Raw genomic sequence first — 17,808 nt, forward strand, 5'->3', positions numbered from 1 at the left:
AAACAGGCGCAATGGATTATGGTCAGTACAGTATGGCCTTTAATTAACCTATTTAGCTAGACTGCCTAAGAGCTGTCTGTCAATCATTTTACTAGTTCTTCAAAGAAAGATAAGGCATTATTTCACGAACTGTCTCTCCCTCTCGTGATTGTGTTTACATTCCTCTCTCATGTTGTCTGTGTGTATCTAATCTAACGTAGCAGACGTAAAAGTACCCTTCTAGAGATCTGTATCTTTCCGAGTCGGGGGGGGGGGAACAGGCGCAATGGATTATGGTCGTTGTAGTGAATTACCACGTTTCTGCACTGAACTAGGTTGAATATTTGCTTACTGAAAACTACAACTCACTTTAGCCCAGCGTATCACATACTGTAGTTCCTGACTTGATTTCTCTCGTTAATGATTTGATTTCTCTCTAGAAAGACGGAGTGTTGGGCTCACACAAAAAAACCGAAATGGAATTCAAGTAGTTGAACCGACGTCAGTTGTTTAATAACACAAACAAATACAGAAACACTAAATAATACAATGAAGACAAGGTTATTCAGGAAAATAGTACATAGTGCTGCCTAAAACAAACTGCAACCTTGTACTAAATGGTTTTTGAGTCATTTATGCATTTATGTGAATTTAAGTGCACACACTTTATGTGAATAAATGAATGTTTTGTTGTCAATGATTAGTTACCTGATATATGGAAATTAGATAAATTAACAAAAATTGAATATCTTTTTTGAGAATACAGAAAGTGCCAGAACTGTCAAGACAATAACTTTAGTGTCTGTTTCTCATTATTACTACTGGACGACAAGAATTAGGTCTGACGCCGGTAACATCAACAGTGAGGACAAACCCAGCCTGCCTCTCTCCTTCCACACTGAGTCCAAACCTACAGTCACTGGGTCCTGATTGTGACAGTGGAGCCCAGTTTACACTGCAGGATCCAGAGATGGCATCAGTGAAGCTGGAAGACTGCAGTCAAACACTGGAGCTGAATGTCATAATTAAAGATGAAGAAGTGGAGGATAAGGTTGGGAAATCTGTTTCTCAGAGTAAGAGCAGGTTCTATCTAAGTTTGTTGTTCTATGAACTGAGTCTGTGTAGTTACTAACCCTCGTGATAGTGAGTAGAGGATGATATGGCTCATCATTTTCATGACCTTGTCCCCTTTTTAGTTTTTGACTCCTACCCAGTTTTAAAATAGTTTTATTCCCCTTTTGTAATTGTACAGCCTACTTATTATATGAATCCATATATCTTATGGTACAGCCAGAAGAGGACTTGCCACCCCTCAGAGCCTGGTTCCTCTTTAGGTTTGTTTCCGAGGTTGCTACCTTTCTAGGGAGTTTTTCGTGGCCACTGTGCTTCTACATCTGCATTGCTTGCTCTTTTGGGGTTTTAGGCTGGGTTTCTGTAAAGCACTTTGTGACAACTGCTGATGTAAAAATGGGCTTCGTAAAATAAATTGGATTGACATGTATATTACACCAACTGATTGGTTCTTCTGATGATGTTCACACAGGAGACCATGTTGAGACATTCTCTACACCCAGAGAACAACAGCAGGAAGATCACAGAGCTAAGAGGTCTCACCACTGCCCACATTGTGAGGAGATTTTCCCATTTCTATCAAAGCTAAAAAGACACCTAAAAATACATACAGGAGAGAAACCTTACTACTGCTCTGACAGTGGGGATAGTTTCTCTCAAAAGAGCAGCTTAAAAGCACACCAACAAATACATACAGGAGAGAAGCCTTACTCCTGCTCTGATTATGGGAAGAGTTTCTCCCGATCGGATACCTTAAAATCACATGAACGTATGCATACAGGAGAGAAGCCTTACTACTGCTCTGACTGTGTAAAATGCTTCAAAACATCTACTGAGCTAAAAGTGCATCAGAGAACACACACAGGAGAGAAGCCTTACTTCTGCTCTGACTGTGGGAGGAGTTTCTCCCGATTGGATACCTTAAAAACACATGAACGTATACATACAGGAGAAAACCCTTACTCCTGCTCTGACTGTGTAAAATGCTTCAAAACATCAACTGAGCTAAAAGTTCATCAGAGAACACACACAGGAGAGAAGCCTTACGTCTGCTCTGACTGTGTAAAATGCTTCAAAACATCAACTGAGCTAAAAGTTCATCAGAGATCACACACAGGAGAGAAGCCGTACTCCTGCTCTGACTGTGGGAGGAGTTTCTCCCGATTGGATACCTTAAAAACACACCAACGTATACATACAGGAGAAAACCCTTACTCCTGCTCTGACTGTGTAAAATGCTTCAAAACATCAACTGAGCTAAAAGTGCATCAGAGATCACACACAGGAGAGAAGCCGTACTCCTGCTCTGACTGTGGGAGGAGTTTCTCCCGATTGGATACCTTAAAAACACATGAACGTATACATACAGGAGAAAACCCTTACTCCTGCTCTGACTGTGTAAAATGCTTCAAAACATCAACTGAGCTAAAAGTGCATCAGAGAACACACACAGGAGAGAAGCCTTACGTCTGCTCTGACTGTGGAAAATGCTTCAAAACATCAACTGAGCTAAAAGTTCATCAGAGAACACACACAGGAGAGAAGCCTTACGTCTGCTTTGACTGTGTAAAATGCTTCAAAACATCAACTGAGCTAAAAGTGCATCAGAGAACACACACAGGAGAGAAGCCTTACGTCTGCTCTGATTGTGTAAAATGCTTCAAAACATCAACTGAGCTAAAAGTGCATCAGAGAGCACACACAGGAGAGAAGTCTTACTTCTGCTCTGACTGTGGGAGGAGTTTCTCCCGATTGGATACCTTAAAATCACATGAACGTATACATACAGGAGAGAAGCCTTACGTCTGCTCTGACTGTGTAAAATGCTTCAAAACATCAACTGAGCTAAAAGTGCATCAGAGAACACACACAGGAGAGAAGCCTTACGTCTGCTCTGACTGTGGAAAAAGTTTCTCCCGATCTAATAACTTAAAATCACATGAACGTATACATACAGGAGAAAACCCCTACTCCTGCTCTGACTGTGTAAAATGCTTCAAAACATCAACTCATCTAAAAGTACATCAGAGAGCACACTCAGGAGAGAAGCATTACAACTGTTCTGACTGTGGAAAATGTTTTAAAACATCAACTGAGCTAAAGCTTCATCAGAGAACACACACAGGAGAGAAGCCTTACTTCTGCTCTGACTGTGGGAGGAGTTGCTCCCGATTGGATACCTTAAAAACACATGAACGTATACATACAGGAGAAAACCCTTACTCCTGCTCTGACTTTGTAAAATGCTTCAAAACATCACCTGAGCTAAAAGTGCATCAGAGAACACACACAGGAGAGAAGCCTTACGTCTGCTCTGACTGTGTAAAATGCTTCAAAACATCACCTGAGCTAAAAGTTCATCAGAGAACACACACAGGAGAGAAGCCTTACTTCTGCTCTGACTGTGGGAGGAGTTTCTCTCACCAGAGCAACTTAAAAACACACCAATGTCTACATCAAGGAGAAAAGCCACATCAGTTCTCTCAGACCTGCTAAGATTAGTCACTCCATCACTTAATTCTCATCTCATAAAATAAGTTGTAATGTTGAAAACAACAAAAATATAAACGCCACATGCAACAATTTCCAAGATTTTGCTGAGTTACAGTTCATATAAGGAAATCAGTCAATTGAAATAAATGAATTAGGCCCTAATCTATGGATTTCACATGACTGGGCAGGGGCGCAGCCATGGGTGGGCCTAGGAGGTCATAGGCCCACCCAATGGGGAGCCTGGCCCAGCCAATAAGAATGAGTTTTTCCCCACAAAAGGTCTTTATTACAGACAGAAATACTACTCAGCACCCCGCCCCCCTTCCCCTCAGACGATCCTGCAGGTGAAGAAGCCGGATGTGGAGGTCCTGGGCTGGCGTGGTTACATGTGGTCTGCGGTTGTGAGGCGGGTTGGACGTACTGCCAAATTCTCTAAAACGATATTGGAGGCGGCTTATGGTAGAGAAATAAACATTGAATTCTCTGGCAACAGCTCTGGTGGATATTCCTGCAGTCATCATGACAATTGCACGCGCCCTCAAAACTTGAGACATCTGTGTTGTGTGGCCTTTTATTGTCCCCAGCACAAGGTGCATCTGTGTAATGATCATGCTGTTTAATCAGCTTCTTGATATACCACACCTGTCAGGTGGATGGATTATCTTGGCAAATGAGAAATGCTCTCTAACAGGGATGGAAACAAACTTGTGCACAACATTTGAGAGAAATAAGCTTTTTGTGCGTATGGAACATTTCTGGAATTTTTATTTCATTGATTCATGTATTTGGATAACTGTAATGAACTTAATTGATCTGCTAATAAAAAATAAATGTTCTACATGAATTTGTGCTGGTCAACCTTTGTTTTATCGTTTTCTATACAGTAAATATGCTTTTGTTAGATTCATGGAATTCAAAATGTATATGTCTATTTATCTACTAAAAACGTCACTACACCTCCACATCACCATGGGGACAAGCCAATGTGCCAGCCACCAGTATTCTCACTAATGCATATGTAATATTTTAAAAAACTTAGACCCCCAACATAAAGAAATAAAATAAAACTATGTTTCTTTTTTCTAGCTAATCCATTTCACTTTGGTATTCTACATGCAATATTTTACATGTAGGAGTTAGTCCGTAGCAGGTGTGTGGTTGTTGGGAGGAAAATATGGAGGAAGTGCTGTTTGATTCTGATGGCGCGCGGTGGAGGGAAGTTGGTAAGAATGAATGGAACATGGAGCTAAAAGACCAAAAGTTGTAAACGAACATTGTTTCTTGTTGGAGTGCGTCAACAATTATGTATTTTTTGGGAGACCCATTTGAGGTCAGGAAGATGGTAAAGGAGGCGGTAGGAAAGGTCAATGGAGCCGACCAGGGAGGCAGCCGCTAGAAGCAGCCTAACGACGACTCAGACCGCAGCTCCAGTCCGTCTGTCTTGCGCTGTGTGACCAGCACGTGGAAGGAGGGAACAGAAAGAGGCCGCTGCTGCCCTCTTGCACGCCACAAAGTCAGGAGAGACTCTTCAACTCGAGCCTTCCTTCTCTAGGACTGCGCAATGTGATTTACATAAATGACACACACACCAGACACCGGGGCTGGCTGGCCCGCAGGCTCAGCTACGTGCTGTTTTGTCCTGGACGTCCAGAAGGACATGTTCGCCAGCAACGTGGTGGACAATGTACTCAACAACAGCAGGGTGGAGAGAGCCATTGTGGAGGTGGCCACGGAGTGTGACCCTGTGGCCACCGAGGCCGGGGTTGAACATAAAGCGGTCAGCAAGGTGAGGCGGAAAGCCTTTATTAGGTGGACAGGATGATGCTCTTCAATGGCTTCTTCTGGAGCATCCAGATCCACAAAGGCCAGCTAGAGATGGTGAAGAAAGCTGCTACAGAGAACAACGCTCCCCTTGTCTTCCTGCCCTCAAGTCTCACATCCACTACCTGCTCATCACCTTTATCCTCTTCTGACACAACATCAATGCTCCCCACATCGCCGCCGGCAACAACCTCAACATCCCCCATATTCAGCACATTGATACGTAAATTGGGAGGATTCTTCATTCGGCGAAAACATCGACGAGACGCCAGACGGAAAGAAGGACGTCTTGTACAGATCTCTATTCTATGTATATTACACGGAGGAGTTGCTGAGGCAGCAGCAGTTCCTGGAGGTCTTCCTGGAGGGCACGCGCTCCCGGTAGCGGCAAGCCCTCCCCGGCACGCGCCGGCATGCTCTCCATCGTGGTGGACGCCCTGTGCAACGGCGTTATCCCCGAAGTGATGGTGGTGCCCGTGGGCATCTCCTATGGCAACTACAACAGTGAGCAGCTGGGGAAGCCCAAGAAGAATGGGAGTCTGTGGGGCGTCGCTCGCAGAGCGTTAACGGATGCTGCGGAAGAACTACGGCTGTGTGAGAGTGGACTTCACCCAGCCGTTCTCTCTGTGTCAATGTCAACTAGCCAACTCCCTCTTTTAACCTACAAATGTCAACTAACTCACATTGTAAGGGTACGATATAGAAAACCATAATTCGTTTTATTAATTTTATATTATTTATATTAGTTAATTACTGGACAAGTCCAGATAGACCTGTTTCAGTCCGTTGTCTTTCGTGTGGTGCCTAATGAACACGTCCCAGTCTTACCCGCTCACAAACAGAAAGGAGATGAAATTCATCTTAAATAAAGTTATTGTATAAGTGGGTCAGACTTGTGGAAATGTAAGATTGTTGAAACACTGTGGGTGAAATGTGTCACACACAAGAGTACTGGGCCCGGTTTCCAAAAGCATCTTAAGGCTAAATTCATTGTTAGAACTTTCGTAGGAGCATTGATAAATCTCCAAGCTGTTTCTCAAAACCATTGCTACTTAAGTTGCACTGGAAAACGGGGGGCCAGTATGAAAATGTATGCACTCACTAACTGTAAGTCGCTCTGGATAAGAGCGTCTGCTTAATGGCTAAAATTTTAAAATTTTAATGAAGTTCCCTGTCAGGGTGAAGGAGACTGAGGTGGCAAGAATAAGGGATGTCCAGCATGTCTCCTATCCGGAGGTGGTGAGAAGAGTTGGCCTTACATTGGTAGTAGAATGGCCTTACTGAAGAGCTCAGTGACTTTCAACGTCGCACCTTTCCAACAAGTCAGTTCATCAAATTTCTGCTTTGCTAGAGCTGCCCCGGTCAACTGTAAGTGCTGTTATTGTGAAGTGGAAACATCTAGGAGCAACAACGGCTCAGCCGCGAATTGGTAGGCCACACAAGCTCACAGAATGGGACTGCTGAAGAGCGTAGCTAAAAATCGTCTGTCATCGGTTGCAGCACTCACTAGCGACTTCCAAACTGCCTCTGGAAGCAACGTCAACACAATAACTGTTCGTCGGGAGCTTCATGAAAAGGGTTTCCATAGCCGAGCAGCCGCACCACACAAGCCTAAAATCCCCATGCGCAATGCCAAGCGTCGGCTGGAGTGGTGTAAAGCTCGCCGCCATTGGACTCTGGAGCAGTGGAAACGCGTTCTCTTGAGTGATGAATCAGACTTCATGCGAGGTCCATACAGAAATGGTTTGTCGACATCGGTGTGGAAGAACTTGACTGGTCTGCACAGAGCCCTGACCTCAACCCCATCAAACACCTCTGGGATGAATTGGAATGCCAACTGCGAGCCAGGCCTAATCACCCAACATCTGTGTCCGACCTCACTAATGCTCTTGTGGCTGAATGGAAACAAGTCCCCACAGCAATGTTCCAACATCTAGTGGAAAGCCTTCCCAGAAGAGTGGAGGCTGTTATAGCAGCAAAGGGGGGGGACCAACTCCATATTAATGCCCATGATTTTGGAATGAGATGTTCGATGAGCAGATGTCCACATACTTTTGGTCATGTACAACAGAGGCATTACAAGGAATATTGTCGAGTCGATGATTGTTCCGGCCACACAGGCACCTGAGCCTGTGTAGGGATGTGATTTGGATTATCACTGAAGGAGTGGGGTGGGGAATATATATATATATATTGTTGTATTGTATATGACATTGGTATTCCCCCCAATGGATAGTTGTATTTATTGTTTACTACCAGTACAGTAGGTGGCGGGTGCCGAATACATTACGATGTTACAGGTGTCAAACTTATGGGCATGTGGCAGCAGTGTGTAGGAGGGAGGCTCCAAAGTGTGAGAAGTGTGCAGAAGGGCATGAGACAAAGGAATGTGTAGCGTTGGGAAAAGTAGTGGTATGTGCATGGGGCCGGGGATCAGAAATGTCCTGTGAGAGGCAGGTTGAGGTTTCCAGGGTAAGAGTAATGAAGAAGTTGTCATATGCTGAGGCAGTGAAGGAAGTAGAGGAAGATGGGTCAAGGGGGAGGAGTGGTGAACCAATGCAGGGGGATAGGACAGCAAGTGATATATGTTTCAGTAAGATTGGATTTTTAGCATTTATAGCAATTTACATTTTAGACATTTAGCCGACGCTCTTATCCAGAGCGACTTACAGTTAGTGAGTGAATACATTTTCATACTGGCCCCCCGTGGGAATCGAACTCACAACCCTGGCGTTGCAAGCGCCATGCTCTACCAACTGAGCTACACGGGGGCCCTATGGTTATTAATTGTACCGCAGGGATGGAACGTAAGTCTAAGAAAATGGAGGTTGTGGTGGCAGCTGCAGAGAGGTATTTGGGTGTAGGAGACTTGACATCAGAAGAGTTACAGGGAGTGTTAAGTGGTGATGTTCCATCCTCTCAGGTTGAGGGCATGAGGTAGGAATGAATATATTTCAATAGTGGAGTGGGGTGGTGTTAATTATTAATAATAATTTTGAATTTGTGAGTGTAGTGTTAGATGGTAGGGTATTTCTTTATTTTATTTTTTTCAAGCAAAATATAAGGGAGTTGTACACCAGTCCAGTAGGTGGCGGTAATTTTACATTTACATTTTAGTCATTTAGCAGACGCTCTTATCCAGAGCGACTTACAGTTAGTGAATACATATATATATTTTTTTATACTGGCCCCCCGTGGGAATCGAACCCACAACCCTGGCGTTGCAAACGCCATGCTCTATCAACTGAGCTACATCCCTGCCGGCCATTCCCTCCCCTACCCTGGACGACGCTGGGCCAATTGTGCGCCGCCCTTGAGTCTCCCGGTCGCGGCCGGCTGCGACAGAGCCTGGATTCGAACCAGGATCTCTAGTGTATGGTCCTCTGTAGCTCAGCTGGTAGAGCACGGCGCTTGTAACGCCAAGGTAGTGGGTTCGATCCCCGGGACCACCCATACACAAAAATGTATGCACGCATGACGGTAAGTCGCTTTGGATAAAAGCGTCTGCTAAATGGCATATTATATTATTATTATTATAGTGGCACAGTTAGCACTGCGATGCAGTGCCTTAGACCACTGCGCCACTCAGGAGTAATGCAACAAATTGGATGCCAACCGCCGTTAAACCTCATTGAAGAAGAAGAAGAAGACGACAGTAGGTGTTATGGGTGGAAGATGGCACAATGATGCCATCTGTTGGTAAATGTTAATTACTGCAACTCCAGTGTTTTACCGGTGTACTTGAGATACCCGGATGTGTTGTAATATACTGAACAAGACTGGTGACTCGCATCAATGCCTCTGCCTCGTCATTTAACATTCAAACAGTAGGTGGCGGCAATAGTCCAACTCGGCCATAAAACCTTGAAGAAGAAGAAGCAGTAGAACTGTGCTGTGAAGACGATAGCTTTTGTGTCCGTTTCAAATGTATTACTACAGGTATGTAATAGCGCGTTTAAACTTTCTAATATCGAAAGATCATGTCATAACATAGGTAGCAAATCCGTCAAGGTATTATCACGCTTGGTGAATGTTTTATGTGTTATGTTTGTGTCAAACCGAGTAAAGAACGTGAGAAGTCACATCGCTGGGTGTTTGTGGCGTCAATATGCGTGTGTGTGTGTTGTGTCAGTGTAGTTTGTGTGGAGCAGGAAGTGTGCATAGAGTCAGTGCAAAGCATTTGAGATCAATAATAAAGGGGGTCAATGTAAATAGTCCAGGTAGCCATTTGATTAACTGTTCAGCAGTCTTATGGCTTGGGTTACAAATTGTTCAGGAGCCTTTTGGTCCCAGACTTGGCGCTCCGGTACCGCTTGCCTTGTTGTAGTAGAGACAACGGTCTATGATTTGGTTGGCTGGATTATTTGACAATTTTTAGGGCCATCCTCTAACACCGCCTGGTATAGAGGTCCTGGATGGCAGGGAGTTCGGCTCCAGTGAATTACTGGGCCGTACGCACTACCCTCTGTAGCGCCTTGCACTCGAATGCAGAGCAGTTGCCATACCAAGCGGTGATGCAGCCAGTCAAGATGCTCTCAATGGTGCAGCTGTATAACTTTTTGAGGATCTGAGGGCCCATGCCAAAACTTGTCAGCCTCCTGAGGGGGAAGAGGCGTTGTCATGCCCTCTTCACGACTGTTGGTGTGTTTGGACCATTATAGGTCCTTAGTGACGTGGACACTGAGGAACTTGAAGCTCTCGACCTGCTCCACTATACCCCCGTCAATGTGAATGGGGGGGGCGTGTTCTGCCCTCCGTTTCCTGTAGTCCTCGATAAGCTCCTGAGTCTTGCCCATGTTGAGGGAGAGGTTGCTGTCCTGGCACCACACTGCCAGGTCTCTGACCTCCTCCCTATAGGCTGTCTCATCGTCGTCGGTGATCAGGTCTACCACTGTCAGCAAACTTAATGATGGTGTTGAAGTCGTGGGTGAACAGGAAGTACAGGAGCATGCGCCCCTGAGAGGCCCCGTGTTAAAGGTCAGCGTGGAGGATGTGTTGTTGCCTACCCTCACCACCTGGGGGCGGCTCGTCAGGAAGTCCAGGAGCCAGTTGCAGAGGGAGGTGTTCAGTCCCAGGGTCCTTAACTTAGTGATGAGCTTGGAGGGCACTATGGTGTTCAACGCTATGCTGTTGTCAATGAACAACATTCTTACATGGGTGTGCCTTTTGTCCAGATAGTGCAATAGAGATTACGTCATCTGTGGGGCTGTTGGGGCTGTAGACTAATTGGAGTGGGTTTCTGGGATGATGGTGTTGATGTGAGCCATGACCAACCTTTCAAAGCATTTCATGGCTGCAGATGTGAGTTCTATGGGCTGCAGGTATACAGACTGGGTCAGGGAGAGGTTGAAAATGTCACTGAAGACACTTGCCAGCTGGACAGCACATGCTCCAAGTACGCATCATGATAATCCGTCTGGCCCGGCGGCCTTGTGAATGTTAACCTGTTTAAAGGTCTGACTGTTTAAAGGCTATGGAGAGCGTGATCATACAGTCGTCCGGAACAGCTGGTGCTTTCACTAATGGTTCAGTGTTGGCTGCCTCGAAGCGAGCATATATAAGGTATTTAGCTTGTCTGGTAGGCTCGCGTCACTGGGCAGCTCTCGGCTGGGTTTCCCTTTGTAATCCATAAAACTAGTGCTGAGCGATTAGTGCGATTTTTAGGTCAGTTTGGTTTCTGTTCGATTATTAAAGAATTACAGATTTTGAGTTTCAATTATTTATTTTTTACATGAAATAAGTATTGGAATAATGACAATGATTTTAGAGCTTTTTAATGGAAATTCCAAAGGCCAAAATAGTGAACATTCAATTGCCAAAACATTGAAAATATTCCTTTGTCTCTGTCAGGTCCACATTTGGTAGACATCAATAGAAAAATAGAAAGTTACTATGAAAAAACTAAATATTTCAGTTGTGTATATTATACTGAACAAAAATATAAACCTAACATGTAAAGTGTTGCTCCCATGTTTCATGAACTGAAATAAAAGATCCCAGAAATTTTCCATATGCACAAAACGTTTATTTAGCTCAAATTTTGTACAGAAATCCCTGTTAGTGAGCATTTCTCTATAGCCAAGATAATCCATCCACCGGACAGGTGTGGCATATCAAGAAGCTGATTAAACAGCATGATCATTACACAGGTGCACCTTGTGCTGGGGACAATAAAAGAGCACTCTAAAATGTGCAGTTTTGTCACAACACAATGCCACAGATGTCTCAAGTTTTGAGGGAGGGTGCAATTGGCATGCCGACTGCAGGAATGGTCCACCAGAGCTGTTGCCAGAGAATTTAATGTTTATTTCTCTACCATAAGCCAACCAATGTCGTTTTAGAGAATTTGTCAGTATGTCCAACCGGCCTCACAACCGCAGAGCAAGTTTAAACACACCAGCCAAGACCTCCACATCCGGCTTCTTCACCTGCGGGATCGTCTGAGACCATCCACCTGGACAGCTGATGAAACTAAGGATTAGGTCTGCATGGACTAAAGCCCTTTTTTGGGAGAAAACTCATTCTGATTTGGCTGGGCCCCAGTGGGTGGTCCTCCCATGTTTTTAAAAATGTATAAACTGCCTTAATTTTGCTGGACCCCAGGACGAGTAGCTGCTTGCAGCAGCTAATGGGGATCCATAATAAATACAAATACAAAATGCACCCCTTCCCAGTCATGTGAAATCCATAGATTAGGGCCTAATGAATTTATTTAAATTGACTGATTTCCTTATATGAACAGTAACTCAGTAAAAACGTTGAAATTGTTGCATGTTGCGTTTATATTTTTGTTCAGTATACTTAGTTTCTATTTGATTACTTGATAGTTTTGTATTCCTTAAGGTCCTCTGCTCAGGCAGTAGCTGTCAGCCAGCCAGACCATCTATCATCATCTGCTTCCCATACTATACTGTCTTTACTCATCCTAAACACAGGCGCAATGGATTATGGTCAGTACAGTATGGCCTTAAATTAACCTATTTAGCTAGACTGCCTAAGAGCTGTCTGTCAATCATTTGACTAGTTCTTCAAAGAAAGATAAGGCATTCCTTCACGAACTCTCTCTCCCTCTCGTGATTGTGTTTACATTCCTCTCTCATGGTGTCTGTGTGTATCTAATCTAACGTAGCAGACGTAAAAGTACCCTTCTAGAGATCTGTATCTTTCCGAGTCGGGGGGGGGGGGGGAAACGGGCGCAATGGATTATGGTCGTTGTAGTGAATTACCACGTTTCTGCACTGAACTAGGTTGAATATTTGCTTACTGAAAACTACAACTCACTTTAGCCCAGCGTACCACATACTGTAGTTCCTGACTTGATTTCTCTCGTTAATGATTTGATTTCTCTCTAGAAAGACGGAGTGTTGGGCTCACACAACAAAAAAAACTACAGGGAATTCTAGTAATTGAACTGACGTCAGTTGTTTAATAACACAAAAAATATATAGAAACACTAAAATAATACAATGAAGACAAGGTTATTCAGGAAAATAGAACATAGTGCTGCCTAGAACAAACTGCAACCTTGTACTAAATGGTTTTTGAGTCATTTATGTGAATTTAAGTGCACACACTTTATGTGAATAAATGAATGTTTTGTTGTCAATGATTAGTTACCTGATATATGGAAATTAGATTAACAATAAAAATTGAATATATTTTTTGAGAATACAGAAAGTGCCAGAACTGTCAAGACAATAACTTTAGTGTCTGTTTCTCATTATTACTACAGGACAACTATAATTAGGTCTGAGGCCGGTAACATCAACAGTGAGGACAAACCCAGCCTGCCTCTCTCCTTCCACACTGAGTCCAAACCTACAGTCACTGGTTCCTGATTGTGACAGTGGAGCCCAGTTTGCACTGCAGGATCCAGAGATGGCATCAGTGAAGCTGGAAGACTGCAGTCAAACACTGGAGCTGAATGTCAACATTAAAGATGAAGAAGAGGAGGATAAGGTTGGGAAATCTGTTTCTCAGAGTAAGAGCAGGTTCTATCTAAGTTTGTTGTTCTATGAACTGAGTCTGTGTAGTTACTAACCCTTGTGATAGTGAGGAGAGGATGATATGGCTCATCATTTTCATGACCTTGTCCCCTTTTTAGTTTTTGACTCCTACCCAGTTTTAGAATAGGTTTATTCCCCTTTTGTAATTGTACAGCCTACTTATATAAATTCATATGTCTTATGGTACAGCCAGAAGAGGACTTGCCACCCCTCAGAGCCTGGTTCCTCTTTAGGTTTGTTTCCGAGGTTGCTACCTTTCTAGGGAGTTTTTCGTGGCCACTGTGCTTCTACATCTGCATTGCTTGCTCTTTTGGGGTTTTAGGCTGGGTTTCTGTAAAGCACTTTGTGACAACTGCTGATGTAAAAATGGGCTTCGTAAAATACATTTGATTGACATGTATATCGCACCAACTGACTGGTTCTTCTGATGTTGTTCACACAGGAGACCATGTTGAGACATTCTCTACATCCAGAGAACAACAGCAGGAAGATCACAGAGCTCAGAGGTCTCACCACTGCCCACATTGTGAGGAGATTTTCCCATTTCTATCAAAGCTAAAAAGACACCTAAAAATACACACAGGAGAGAAGCTTTACTCCTGCTCTGACTGTGGGAAGAGTTTCTCCCGATTGGATAACTTAAAAACACATGAGCGCATACATAAAGGAGAGAAGCCTTACTTCTGCTCTGACTGTGGGAGGAGTTTCTCCCGATTGGATACCTTAAAAACACATGAACGTATACATACAGGAGAAAACCCTTACTCCTGCTCTGACTGTGTAAAATGCTTCAAAACATCAACTGAGCTAAAAGTACATCAGAGAGCACACACAGGAGAGAAGCCTTACGTATGCTCTGACTGTGTAAAATGCTTCACAACATCAACTCAGCTAAAAGTACATCAGAGAGCACACACAGGAGAGAAGCCTTACTTCTGCTCTGACTGTGGAAAATGTTTTAAAACATCAACTGACCTAAAGCTTCATCAGAGAACACACACAGGAGAGAAGCCTTACGTCTGCTCTGACTGTGTAAAATGCTTCAAAACATCAACTGACCTAAAAGTGCATCAGAGAGCACACACAGGAGAGAAGCCTTACGTCTGCTCTGACTGTGTAAAATGCTTCAAAACATCAACTGATCTAAAAGTTCATCAGAGAACACACACAGGAGAGAAGCCTTACATCTGCTCTGACTGTGGGAGGAGTTTCTCTCAGCAGAGCAACTTAAAAACACACCAACGTCTACATCAAGGAGAAAAGCCACATCAGTTCTCTCAGACCTGCTAAGATTAGTCACTCCATCACTTAATTCTCATTTCATAAAAGCAGTTGTAACGTTGAATTGGATGAAATAGAACACTCTATTGCAATCCTATTGTTTGTCACATTTTGAAAACAAACACTATAGTCTGCCAGTTGATTGGGCGGTAACGCTTCCCTCTCAGCCTGGTCTGACTCTGTCTGTGGGGAGAGTTCTAAGTGGGCAGCTTAAAAACACACCAACGTATACACGCAGGAGAGAAGCCGTACTCCTGCTCTGTGGATGGGTGGGCGTGTTAACGCAAACGTCTAGCCAAAGGTTGCGTGTTTGAATTTCATCACGGAGGACTTTAGCATTTTAGCTAATTAGCAACTTTGCAACAACTTACTACTTTTTAGCTATTACTTAGCATGTTAGCTTAGCATGCAACTACTTAGCATGTTAGCTAACCCTTCCCCTATCCCCATTTAACCCTACCTTAAACCCCTAACCTAGCTAACGTTAGCAACAACACATTGGAATCCATAACATATCATACATATTACAAGTTCGTAACATATTGTATGAATAGCAATGCGTAACAGAACATACACATTTTAATTCGTAACATACGATACGTCCTACAAGTCGTATTATACTGAACAAAAATAGAAACGCAACATGCAACAATATCCAAGATTTTGCTGAGTTAGTTCATAAAATGAAATCTGTCAAATGAAATAAATAAATTAGGCCCTAATTTATGGATTTCATATGACTGGCCAGGGGCGCAGCCATGGGTGACCCACTTGGGAGCAAGGCCCATCCAATCAGAATGAGTTTTTCCCCACAAAAGGTCTTTATTACAGACAGAAATACTACTCAGCACCCCGTCCCCCTCCCCTCAGACAATCCTACAGGTGAAGAAGCCGGATGTGGAGGTCCTGGGCTGACGTGGTTACATGTGGTCTGCGGTTGTGAGGCCGGTTGGACGTACTGCCAAATTCTCTAAAACGACATTGGAGGTGGCTTATGGTAGATAAATAAACATTGAATTTTCTGGCAACAGCTCTGGTGGATATTCCTGCAGTCATCATGACAATTGCACGCGCCCTCAAAACTTGAGACATCTGTGACATTGTGTTGTGTGGCCTTTTATTGTCCCCAGCACAAGGTGCATCTGTGTAATGATCATGCTGTTTAATCAGCTTCTTGTTATACCACACCTGTCAGGTGGATGGATTATCTTGGCAAAGGAGAAATGCTCACTAACAGGGATGGAAACAAACTTGTGCACAACATTTGAGAGAAATAAGCTTTTTGTGCGTATGGAACATTTCTGGATTTTTTATTTCAGGGATTTTTTATTTCAGCTCATGAAACATGGGACCAACCCTTTCCATGTTGCGTTTATTTTCGTCATTGATTCATGTATTTGGATAACTGTAATGAACTTAATTGATCTGCTAATAAAAAATAAATGTTCTACATGAATTTGTGCTGGTCAACCTTTGTTTTTTCGTTTTCTATACAGTAAATATGCTTTTGTTTGATTCATGGAATTCAAAATGTATATGTCTATTTATCTACTAAAAACGTCACTACACCTCCACATCACCATGGGGACAAGCCAATGTGCCAGCCACCAGTATTCTCACTAATGCATATGTAATGGGTTAAAAAACTTAGACCCCCAACATAAAATAAAAACAAAACTATGTTTCTTTTTTCTAGCTAATCCATTTCACTTTGGTATTCTACATGCAATATTTTACATGTAGGAGTTAGTCCATAGCAGGTGTGGGGTTGTTGGGAGGAAAATATGGAGGAAGTGCTGTTTTGATTCTGATGGCGCGCGGTGGAGGGAAGTTGGTAAGAATGAATGGAACATGGAGCTAAAAGACCAAAAGTTGTAAACGAACATCAGCAATGTTCCAACATCAAGTGGAAAGCCTTCCCAGAAGAGTGGAGGCTGTTATAGCAGCAAAGGGGGGACCAACTCCATAATAATGCCCATGATTTTGGAATGAGGTGTTCGATGAGCAGGTGTCCACATACTTTTGGTCATGTACAACAGAGGCATTACAAGGAATCTTGTCGAGTCGATGATTGTTCCGGCCACACAGGCACCTGTGTAGGGATGTGATTTGGATTATCACTGAAGGAGTGGGGTGGGGAATACATATATATATATATATATTGTTGTATTGTATATGACGTTGGTATTCCCCCCAATGGATAGTTGTATTTATTGTTTACTACCAGTACAGTAGGTGGCGGGTGCCGAATACATTACGATGTTACAGGTGTCAAACTTATGGGCATGTGGCAGCAGTGTGTAGGAGGGAGGCTCCAAGGTGTGAGAAGTGTGCAGAAGGGCATGAGACAAAGGAATGTGTAGCGTTGGGAAAAGTAGTGGTATGTGCATGGGGCCGGGGATCAGAAATGTCCTGTGAGAGGCAGGTTGAGGTTTCCAGGGTAAGAGTGATGAAGACGTTGTCATATGCTGAGGCAGTGAAGGAAGTAGAGGAAGATGGGTCAAGGGGGAGGAGTGGTGAACCAATGCAGGGGGATAGGACAGCAAGTGATATATGTTTCAGTAAGATTGGATTTTTAGCATTTATAGCAATTTACATTTTAGTCATTTAACCGACCCTCTTATCCAGAGCGACTTACAGTTAGTGAGTGAATACATTTTCATACTGGCCCCCGTGGGAATCGAACCCACAACCCTGGCGTTGCAAGCGCCATGCTCTACCAACTGAGCTACACGGGGGCCCTATGGTTATTAATTGTACCGCAGGGATGGAACGTAAGTCGAAGAAAATGGAGGTTGTGGTGGCAGCTGCAGAGAGGTATTTGGGTGTAGGAGACTTGACATCAGAAGAGTTACAGGGAGTGTTAAGTGGTGATGTTCCATCCTCTCAGGTTGAGGGCATGAGGTAGGAGTGAATATATTTAAATAGTGGAGTGGTGTGGTGTTAATTATCAGTAATAATTTTGAATTTGTGAGTGTAGTGTTAGATGGTAGGGTCTTTTATTTTATTTTTCAAGCAACATATAAGGGAGTTGTCCACCACTCTAGTAGGTGGCGGTAATGCAACAAATTGGATGCCAACCGCCGTTAAACCTCATCGAAGAAGAAGAAGAAGACGACAGTAGGTGTTATGGGTGGAAGATGGCACAATGATGCCA

At 43.6% G+C, this 17,808-nt stretch overlaps 2 protein-coding genes across 2 annotated transcripts; both read left to right on the forward strand.

Moving 5' to 3' along the window:
• The first annotated feature begins 447 nt into the window (after positions 1 to 447).
• LOC311118289 (uncharacterized protein) lies at positions 448 to 4,353 on the forward strand. Its single transcript, XM_084193116.1, has 2 exons — positions 448 to 1,052; positions 1,523 to 4,353. Exons 1-2 carry the CDS (start codon positions 950 to 952, stop codon positions 3,544 to 3,546), a joined length of 2,127 nt encoding a protein of 708 aa, XP_084049242.1. The 5' UTR covers positions 448 to 949; the 3' UTR covers positions 3,547 to 4,353.
• A 1,424-nt stretch (positions 4,354 to 5,777) lies between these two features.
• Positions 5,778 to 14,791, forward strand: LOC311118281 (uncharacterized protein; the record flags this gene model as incomplete). The annotated part of the gene is made up of 4 exons (XM_084193109.1): positions 5,778 to 5,958; positions 13,324 to 13,345; positions 13,560 to 13,603; positions 13,813 to 14,791. 4 exons carry the CDS (start codon positions 5,778 to 5,780, stop codon positions 14,658 to 14,660), a joined length of 1,095 nt encoding a protein of 364 aa, XP_084049235.1. The 3' UTR covers positions 14,661 to 14,791.
• Positions 14,792 to 17,808: the final 3,017 nt, after the last annotated feature.

Source organism: Coregonus lavaretus, assembly GCF_964263955.1.
Source record: "Coregonus lavaretus genome assembly, contig: HAP1_SCAFFOLD_48, whole genome shotgun sequence".
Classification (NCBI taxonomy): Eukaryota; Metazoa; Chordata; class Actinopteri; order Salmoniformes; family Salmonidae; genus Coregonus; species Coregonus lavaretus.